The sequence below is a fragment of the Oryzias latipes genome, chromosome 7 (assembly GCF_053564925.1).
Source record: "Oryzias latipes strain Hd-rR chromosome 7, Olatipes_Hd-rR_3.1".
NCBI lineage: Eukaryota > Metazoa > Chordata > Actinopteri > Beloniformes > Adrianichthyidae > Oryzias > Oryzias latipes.
This window is the reverse complement of record NC_136243.1, coordinates 14,108,928-14,118,845: the sequence shown is the minus strand read 5'-3', so window position 1 is coordinate 14,118,845 and position 9,918 is coordinate 14,108,928. Positions and strand designations below refer to the sequence as shown.

At 37.1% G+C, this 9,918-nt stretch overlaps 1 protein-coding gene across 1 annotated transcript; it reads left to right on the top strand.

Moving 5' to 3' along the window:
- slc13a3 (solute carrier family 13 member 3) lies at window positions 1-9,437 on the top strand. Its single transcript, XM_004070872.5, has 13 exons — window positions 1-325; window positions 1,025-1,290; window positions 1,569-1,747; window positions 2,197-2,266; window positions 3,297-3,476; window positions 3,556-3,681; window positions 3,812-3,904; window positions 4,005-4,109; window positions 4,219-4,316; window positions 5,008-5,120; window positions 6,718-6,879; window positions 8,478-8,615; window positions 8,703-9,437. Exons 1-13 carry the CDS (start codon window positions 218-220, stop codon window positions 8,880-8,882), a joined length of 1,818 nt encoding a protein of 605 aa, XP_004070920.1. The 5' UTR covers window positions 1-217; the 3' UTR covers window positions 8,883-9,437.
- The last annotated feature ends 481 nt before the right edge of the window (window positions 9,438-9,918 follow it).

Below are 9,918 nucleotides of genomic sequence, written 5' to 3'. Positions count from 1 at the left end.
TTATGGATTTGTCTTCAACCTAGACGGGGGGAGTCTCCTATCTTGAAATCTGACAGAAAATTGACTTCTCTGTTGACCAACAACTACAGGAGGAGTTAACCTGCAGCAGAATGGTTAATCTTCTCTGGTGGGAGTCACAGGCTTCAAAGTGCTGTCTCGCAAGCTCCTCTAAGCCAGTCTGGACTTTTCCTAAACGGAGCAAAACTTGGAGCCAGAGATGAAATTGTCTGCTGTGTCCAAGAAGCTGTGGTGCGTCCACAAGCAGCTGCTGCTCCTGCTTGCTCCACTCGTGTTTCTACCTTTACTTTTTACTCTGCCAGAAAAGGTGAGTGGGTTTGTCTTCCTTAAACTTCCACCATCACCAGTTCATTGTGAAGAAAAATTGTACTTTATGTAATTATGTCAATGAAAGCCATACATTTTAGGATTTGATTTATCTTAAAACTTGTCTTATTTGTCATGATAGTTTTTTTTATCAAAAACTAAAGTTTTTGATCAAAAATTGAGAGAGAAAAACTTGCATTCTTTCAACTTTCACCTTTGTTTGGTTGTTTTGAGCAACTTTTTGCACAACATTTCCTAATCCAAACATTTTAAAACATAAAATGAGTTCCTGCACCATTTTATGAACTAATTTTGTCTTAAAAAGAAAAGGTATCACAAGTGGCAGACAGATATGATTAATATCAACATCTAATCACTGCACTGGGGGAAGTGGTCAGATTAATTTAACCTTTGTGCTATCTTACATGATCCCACCCTTACATTGACGTGCTCTCCCTACCATGACAAAGGTGGATAAAGGTGGAAAGATTTCATGTAATCCATGGACACCAGTGAGGTTCACAAATCATTGAAGAAAAAAGGTTCAGAGCACTGTCTAGTGGGTCTAGATGACCCAACTCCCAATGTTAAAGTGCCTAGGATAGCACAAGGGATGATGGGTCAAGCTCATTTTTAGTAGTGTTTCTTTTTTTAAAGAATTTTAACAAAAATATTAATCAAGTATTAACCTTTTTTTCAGGAAGGAAAATGCCTTTACGTGATTCTTCTAATGGCTACATTCTGGTGTACAGAGGCCCTGCCTCTGGCTGTTACAGCAATGCTTCCAGTTTGCCTCTTTCCGACTCTGGGAATCCTTCCAGCCAAAAAAGTCTGCCCTCAGTACTTCATTGAAACCAACTTCCTTTTCCTTAGTGGACTAATAATGGCATCGTCCATTGAGGAGTGGGGTCTGCACCAGAGAATAGCTCTAAAAGTCCTCAGCATTGTTGGAGTGAAACCAGCCTGGTAAGAAAGTTTCTTCACAGGAAGGTGGCTTTAGCACCAAACATTAGTATTGCCATTAAAGTTTTGGTGTTATCCTCTTGTATTTACCTGCTTTTTGCTTGTAAATTGAATAGTTTTCTAAAATAAAAACTTGCAGTTAGACTTTTAGAAGCATGTGAACCCTAATGCTTACGTCGCCCTGTGTCTTTGGTCAACAGCAAATAATCTTTAAAGGCTGATTGCCTCAGACTGAGTGTTGAAAAGCTGTGTTTAAATCTCAGATTAAACTGTTTTCCCAGGCTCATCTTGGGAATGATGTTGACCTCATCCTTCCTTTCCATGTGGCTTAGCAACACCGCCACAACAGCCATGATGCTGCCTATCGCAAGTGCCATTCTGGAGAGCCTGTTCGGTGACCTGGAGACTCTAAAGCAAAAGTGTCAATCACTAGATGATCCAGAGAGTTCTTTGATTAATGGTACATTGTGTGCTGTTACTGAATTTCTGAAGACTAATGAAACAAATGTCCACGTCAGTCAAGGATGCGATCTAAACAGCTAAAATATACACACATTTATCTTTAAAGAAAGTTTGGTGATGCTCGGAATGTGAAATTTTATGCAATATCCAGACTCAGACAGGGATTTGATTGTTTTGTTGTTTTAACCTCGTCACCATTTTGCTTTAATCTGTAACCTAACATGAACTTTGAGCACTTTTTTCCAATACTGTGAATTATCCCAGAATACAGAGTTAGTTAGTCTTCCAATTGTAATTGATTAGTGCTCCTTGATTATATTGTAGTGATGTATTTAAAAGATTGCAACTACATAAAGCCCAACTCGTCAGAGAGGCTGAAATGTTTAAGTTCAAACATGCTTGAATGGCAGCTGTGTAGTTTCATAACTGTGCATCTGTTTCTCTCAGGCCAGTCGTCCGTAAAGCTGCATTCACTGCCATCCGTACCTTCAGAAAAACAAATATTGTCAATGGATGGGTAAGAAGAATGTAGAGATCTTTGGGTTGGACTGTGTTTTAGGAGGAATTTAAGAACCTGCATTTTTACTTGAACAATCCAGCTTATGTAAAATCAGTGTAAAATGTTTTTGTTTGCATTGCTTATCACTTAGGGGTTGAGCTTTTATGCTGAAGTCTCATCAAAAACGGAAGTAGACACAAAGAGAAGCTGCTTGTTATTTGTATGTCCTCAGAAGGATTTTATTATAGAAAGACAGAGTGGAACCATTGGCCATAGAAGCTTTCCAGAAGCAATTCTCCCTTCAACTTATAACTATAACTTTCTTTATTTTTCCAAAATTCTAATTTTACACAAATTCTGATGTTACTGAACAAACCTCAAAAGAAACTACTCACGCCTTTGTTCCAAAAAGCATTTCTAACATTTACAAGCTTCTAACAATGCCCCAAATAAATGACAAAATCTAATTTTCAAAAGATTTAGACTAAATTTGTCTTTCAATATCTAAATATGCATTCAAGCTGGACTGGATGGGGTTCTGCTGCAGGGGTTTTGAAGATTTAAAAAAAGTCTTTATTATTATTATTCATGTAAAACTTTATTAAATATTATTGCTTTAACATTAAAAATTCTAGTATTGAGGTCCATCATTCTATTTTTTTCTAGAAATAGAATTTTTTTACCACCAAAAATGTTCACAAGTCAGTTTTTGCATTCCAAAGTCTAGTCTTAACTCTTAAACTGTTCTATTTTACAAATAACAAAGTGTGGAACTTCAAAACAACCAACTGATGACATAATTATAGGTATTTATTGTTTCTGGAGATACCAAATTGTAAATGAACTTAAGGCTCAAAGCGATTAGAGACTTCCAGAAAAAATGATGCTTTAACTCTTTATGTAACACATCTTTCTTATCCTCATAAGGCCTATAGAATGGAGCTATAAGATAGACAGCTTCGTCAATGTTCTGTGATTTTGCCTTTTTTCATTTTTTATTTTTATACAGAATTGAACTAAATGTCCTCGCATGTTTGTTACCTTGAAGGCCGGATGTTCTGGAGCAGACCGACCTGAAGACAGCTGAAGAGATCAAATCGGAGGCTCAGTATCAGATGAAAGTGTGGAAGGGGTTTCTCATCTGCATTCCCTATGCGGCCAGTATCGGAGGGACGGCCACGCTGACGGGAACTGCTCCAAACCTGATCCTGATTGGACAACTGAAAAGGTTACTTTTTGAAAATGTCCCAACAATGTTTCGTTGGCCATCCGAATAAGTTTGACATTGATTAAGTTGTGTTTTTTAGTTATTTCCCAGACTGCGACCTCATCAACTTTGGCTCGTGGTTTGCATTCGCCTTCCCCCTCATGCTTCTCTTCCTGTTTTTGGGCTGGCTTTGGATTTCTTTTCTCTATGGGGGCTTAAATTCAAGGTAATAAATGTACCGGCATGGTCAAACCTGTGACAGTTAATACAAATTTCCAAATACTCAATACATTTCTTTATTTCCACACATTTTTTACTGTCAGTTGTCTCCTTTGTATTTCTTCCATCTCCTTTAGGTTGTGCTTCAAAAAGCATGACTGCAGAGCGCAGGCAGAGGCCAAAGCCAAGGCTCTAATAATAGAAGATTACAAAAAACTCGGGCCCATAAAGTGAGGATTCGTGTATGTCTTCTTATCTGTTGCAAATGTTGCAGAATGGATGCATTTCTTCTGCCTTTCACTCACATTTGTTTTTCATGCACATATATAGCTTTGCAGAAGGAGCCATCTCTTTCTTTTTTGTATTATTTGCTGTCCTGCTGTTCACGAGGGATCCCAAGTTTGTCACCGGTTGGTCTGTGTTTTTCAAAAAAGGGTAAGAAGGACAACGTTGTGATTTAATAATACGTTTTGTGTAAAGATGGTGACTTAGATTGTTGATACCAGTCAGATTTCTGTTTATTTTCCCCCTCGTTGGCCTTCAGGTATGTCTCAGACGCCGTCACTGGCGTGATCATTGTGTCCATATTGTTCTTCTTCCCTTCGCAAAAACCTTCTCTGAGATGGTGGTTCGATCCACAAGGTAATGCATTTAACAAATAAGCAGCTTTGTAGCCTATGATCTTGCAAAAAGATGAGTTGGAAGTTCATTTATGTGTCCGAGGTTTTGTGGAAGATTTATGAACTCTGCTTCTAGATCAGGTGTTGCAAAATACAAAAAAAGGACGCTAAAGAATGTTAATTATGTAGATTAAACAGAATTAGTAAATGTACCGTCTAAAAAGGGAGACTGTACTTTCACTGTTTCCGTGATTATAGTAATCTCTTAAAGCTGTGTGGCCACACTTCAGGGTTTTTGTGTTTTTAAGAGAGCTTTTTTTATTTTACTTGATTTAGTAAAACATTGATGTTTGCTTTTAAAGCCGAAACTGAAAGTTTTACAATTTCTGCGATTCAACACAACACCCAGTCTCCTCTAAAGTGTTAACACAAACTAAGTGCTCGTGTTTAATGTCTTTGGAAGGCCCATGTGGCTGCCTGTGTTATGTTCAGCTGGTCAAACAAACAGCAGGACACCAACACAAAACAGCAAAAAATGAGGTTCCTTTGTCCCTCTGCCTATGGGTCAAACATCTGAGAGGAACAGTTTAAAATCTGTTGGAATAACAGAAAATGATCTGCAGCTCACTGAGCCATAATTACAATTTAATAATCTACCAATGGTCTCTTTTAGTTTGTTAAAACACTTGTTTCCTTTCATGTTTTTTCTTCAGCTGCAAACACTCCTTATGTTCCCCTTCTTTCATGGAAAAAAGCCCAGGATTCAGTTCCCTGGAATATCATAATGCTCCTTGGCGGGGGGTTTGCCATGGCCAAAGCTTGCGAGGTAAAATTGTGATTCCTTGTCACTTTTGTTCTTTGCTTAAAGTCATAAACTGTAAAAGGAAAAGAACTCCTGATTGTAAACTGTCTATAAAAACCTCTTATCTGAAGCGGTTTTGTTCAAAGCTGAGGCCTTGATAGCAGCTTTAAACCTCCTGCAAGGGAGAACATTCCTAAATATGCATTACAACACCACAGTTGACACAAACTATACATTTGGCGAGTTCCAAATCACGTGACTTTAGTCGCAAGGTTTTAAAATGCGATTTATTAAAAAAACAAAGGGAGATAGAGGAAAAGTGTTTGCTGCAGACAGAATCACATCTAATGAAAACACAAAGAGGTGCACATTCTGTCTCAAAAAGGTTATTTTAAAAGTTAATTTAACTCATTTCTTTATTAAATAAAAGACTCTGAGAAACTCCACATACTCTATAAATAATGAAAAAGATGAGAAATGCTTTAGGAAATAAAAAAGTGACAATTTGCCAGGTTTTACTTGTAATGTATTAAGCTTGTCATAGATATGTGCAACACTGTTACATGCTTCATCGTTTAAGGTTGGCTAAATTGCTTGCAGCTAAAAAAAGAAAAGCATGATGATTCTTTCTTTAATGCCAAAAAATCAAGTGCAATAGTTCATCATTGGAAATGCTTGACACAAACACCTGATTCTGTCAACCCCTCATTCCTAGTGAGATGAACTTATGAAGCTACGTTTAAACTGCCCTCAGCAATGCGCGTTCAAGTCATCAGCATGTCTCTTATCAAACATTTAGAAAACTGAACGAGCCCTATTTCCTATTTGCTGACTTTAGTTCAGTCTTTGACACAATTCATCCTGACTCACTTGCACAAAAACTTACAACTTAAATGCAAATCCTTGTCTAATTTAGTGGTTTTACTCCCTTTTAACTAATTGGTCACAGCAAGTGAAGGTAAAGTATACGCTGTCCAAAGTAAAAGGCTGCAGCACTGGGTTGCCACAAGGAGCAGCGAGTTCGCCAATCTTGTTTACGCTTTACACAAACGAATACAGAAGCAGCATGCCAAATAACAAAATCCACACATCTTGAAGAAATTGACTCCTTTTAGTTCTGGTGCTTGGATCACCATAAATGTGCACAAAAGCAAAGAAATGGTTTTTGACTCCAAAGGACTACTGCTCCATGAGCCAGTGACAATTGGAGGCAGGGAAATAGAACAGGTGGCAAGTTTTAAACACCTTGGTGTCTATGCAGACAATCCTTTAAAACGGAATGTGCACGTGGACTCAGACTGTTTAGTGTAGGCTCTAATATCATGGCATATTTTTATAATGCAGTGCTTGACTCACTTACAAGATACGGCATGGTCACCTGGTTTGAGCCCCCAACCGTAAAATACCGAACCAAAATAGAAAGTGACATTAAACACGCCATAAGAAATCATTGTTAAGAAAGAGTGTTCTTCTCTACAAGAGGTATTTGAGTGTTAGGGGACAGGCAAACATGTACATATCTCTGCTGCTTTCTCTGTCCTCTCAAACTTCGGTTCTTTTTGGCTTCTTGTGTTGTAATGGGAGATTGGACCTTAAAGCTGAATCTTCTGTTGTTTGGCAGGAGTCCGGTCTGGCCTCCTGGATTGGAGGCCACCTCCAGCCGTTGGCTGAAGTCCCTCCTGCTGCAGCTGTGATGCTGATCACGGCCTTTCTGGCCTGTTTTACTGAGTTTGCCAGCAACACTGCGACAATTATCATATTTCTGCCTGTCATTGCTGAACTGGTAAGAATAGGATTTTTACACTCCACAACACAAGGATTTGACTCTATGATGAGTTGTCGATTTTGAAAATGTGTTTAATTATTTAGATCAAGTAGAACCAATTCAGTTAAAAAAAAAATCCTTAAAAATCCAAATACTTTTTAATTGTATCCCTTCTGGTTATTCTGCCTCATTTTTTTGTCTATTGATTTTTTTTCCCAAAGGTTTCTTAAATCTAATTACCCATCATATATTGTAGCCGCATGTCTTCAATCCACTATCTTTATGCACTGGTTTATTTTAATTGTAAGAATTATGGGTTAACTTTTGACTTTTTCCCCATGCACAATACTCATAGTTAACTTTTAGGGAGCCCAGTGCAAAAACAAATTTCAGTTTTATGTACTTCTTCAAACATTTTTTATATTTTTAAACTAGTTTACAGTTTTCTGTGCCAACCCAACAAATATGTCTCGGTTTTTACTTTTTAGCCCTTTTTTTGCCCACATTTAGACAAAGCTGATTTTACTGTATCATGCATGACTCATCAGCTTTACTTTAGAGTTTTACAGAATTTCAATACATTTGTGCAGCAGTCAGAGTCCAGAGTGTCACAGTACTAACTGACTGAACAGTTAAAGCTTTTTGTTGTGTTTTTTTTTAGTCTCACTAATGGAGAAATAACTCCGGCAAAAGATCTGGCTCAAACTCAAACTCTAATCAAAGGAACAGTAAAAAAGATTTACTGATGACTGTCCTTTGCCGAAAAGATTACAGAGCTTGTTAAATTCTTGCAAAAGATGTTCCTTTGTTTGTATGTTGTTGGACATTAACTACTGTTGTGGCCAATCATTATCCTGACCTTTTATTTTTGTTGCATTTCTTTTGCACAAATCCTGTCATTTACTTAACATTGCACTTAAGCAAACTACAAATTTAAGTCTCTGAATATATATCGCCATTTTACAAAATAAACCATTTAATTCTAACTGAATTATATGCAATTTTAGCCATGCCGACACCTCTGTGTTCATTGAACCTTCTGGTAATTTTCCAGTTACTGAAAAACGGGACAGATCGCAGGGGAAGTTAAAAATTCATTAGACAGCTTTAACTGAGTACACAGTGTGCTGCTGCAGTACAAGTTAATTCACTATAAAAATGAATTCAATAAAATACCTGTCAAAATTATCTTTTGCATCAAAAATTGTTGTGTTGTATGTATATAATGTATATTTTTCATTTTATCCTTAAAACATGAGTCTATGTTAACTCATAAATTACAGTAGCGCTCCAATGGTATTACTACGTCTAATTTATAATATAACATGTTTTTTGTACTTCTGTTTTATAGTCTTACTCAAGTAAAAAAATACACATTTTCTCAACAGAAAATAAAGGGAACCAGTTTTTAAATCATGTTGAAAAAGAATTTGAAAATTGTTTATCCCAAACAACTGTATTATATCTTCTGTAAAGTTTCTTTATTTAATCACTTGTAGTTAGAATAATTGTTTTTGTTAATATAGTTTTGTCAGGTGATAAAAATGTGTTAAAGGTCTCTTGGCCTTAATGCAAAAATTATGTCTCAAAAACAATCTTCTTAATTGTCTCTGCAGGCCATGCGTGTCTCTGTGAATCCTCTGTACTTCATGATACCTGCAACGGTTGGATGCTCTTACGCATTTATGCTGCCGGTTTCCACACCACCAAACTCCATAGCCTTTGCATCCGGACATCTCATGGTCAAAGACATGGTAACAGCCTCACTCTGGTTTTTCGCATATTGAACATTCAGTACTCTGGGGTAATGTTTCTTCCTGGGTCTCCTCCTTTGTTCCCAGGTAAAAACTGGCTTTGTCATGAACATCCTGGGTATCCTCTCCGTCTCATTGGCTATGAACACTTGGGGTGTCGCCATGTTCAACTTGCACAGTTACCCAGAATGGGCTCACCCTGTTAACAAAACTGCTATTGCTCTTGTACCCTTCTCATCTGTGCCGCCGCTCAACGCTACACTTTGACTGCGCTCCTATTGGTGAATAAACACTAGTGTATGAGATTTAGAATATCCATCATTAAACAGCAACAAAAGTCTGAATTTGTCCCAATGCTCCAAGAGCTTCAGCTGTTACTGGATTTTAAAAACGTACTCCAATGTAATTGTTCATTCCGTTACCATTTTGGTCTCTCCAAGGGTTTCAAAAAGCTTTGGAGGTCATTTTTCTTTTTTTTTTTCTTTTTGATCTCATAAATGGTTTCAATTTTACAAAGCTTTTGACAGTTTGTTTAAAAAATCCCTCTCATTGCTGTTTGGTGTCATTTGTGTTACTTCAAGGCTGACCTCTGCTGGATGGACAAGAGGAACTATTGTGAATAACTATACATAGACTTCTGGATCAAATGAGAAATCAGTAAACTTGTTTTTTAATTGTAAATTATATGTTACAAAGCCCTGACATCAATATTTGAAAGAAACATAAGCTGAAATTTGCTTTTAATGTGACAGTTGCTGCTGTATGTGGTAGTCTACAAGGTTTGCAATCACTGTACTAAATAAATGTAAATTGTGAAATTAATATTTTGTCTTTTTATTAGTGGTGAATGGACATAGCAAGTTCATTGTTAGAATTGAACAATAATATCATTTTTATGAGGTTTTTGGCTGCCTGCATTATGAAGCTTCAGCACATTTTTCTCAGGTCCTTACCCAGCAGTATAGTCACACCTGTATGGGTACAGTGGGTTTTTGTAGGTCCATTTTGCAGTTCCCTTGAGAATCACTGAAAATCAAATTGTCATGCATGTGCTAAGTGTATAATGAAGTATTCATAAGGCTAATGTAAGTTTCTGGGGTGACATACAAATGTACTTTCATGAATTTGCAACTCCTTAGATTCTAAGCACAGGTTTGTCCTTTTTCAAAAAAAAACACTTCAAACACAACTTAAACTAATTTCTTTTAGCATTCCTTACCCTTTTGATGGGTTTCACTTTTTGTTTCCTGTCAACCACAGTTTTGAGCTTCTGGTAGCCAATTCGTCATGGGTTTCACAGCAG

What these genes read in the sequence shown, in the direction of transcription:
- slc13a3 (XM_004070872.5), top strand. Translation starts at nt 218, where the DNA reads ATGAAATTGTCTGCTGTGTCCAAGAAGCTGTGGTGCGTCCACAAGCAG. An exon ending in TTTTTACTCTGCCAGAAAAG is followed by an intron (nt 326 to 1,024) that starts GTGAGTGGGTTT and finishes CCTTTTTTTCAG; the next exon opens with GAAGGAAAATGCCTTTACGT. An exon ending in AAAAAACTCGGGCCCATAAA is followed by an intron (nt 3,905 to 4,004) that starts GTGAGGATTCGT and finishes GCACATATATAG; the next exon opens with CTTTGCAGAAGGAGCCATCT.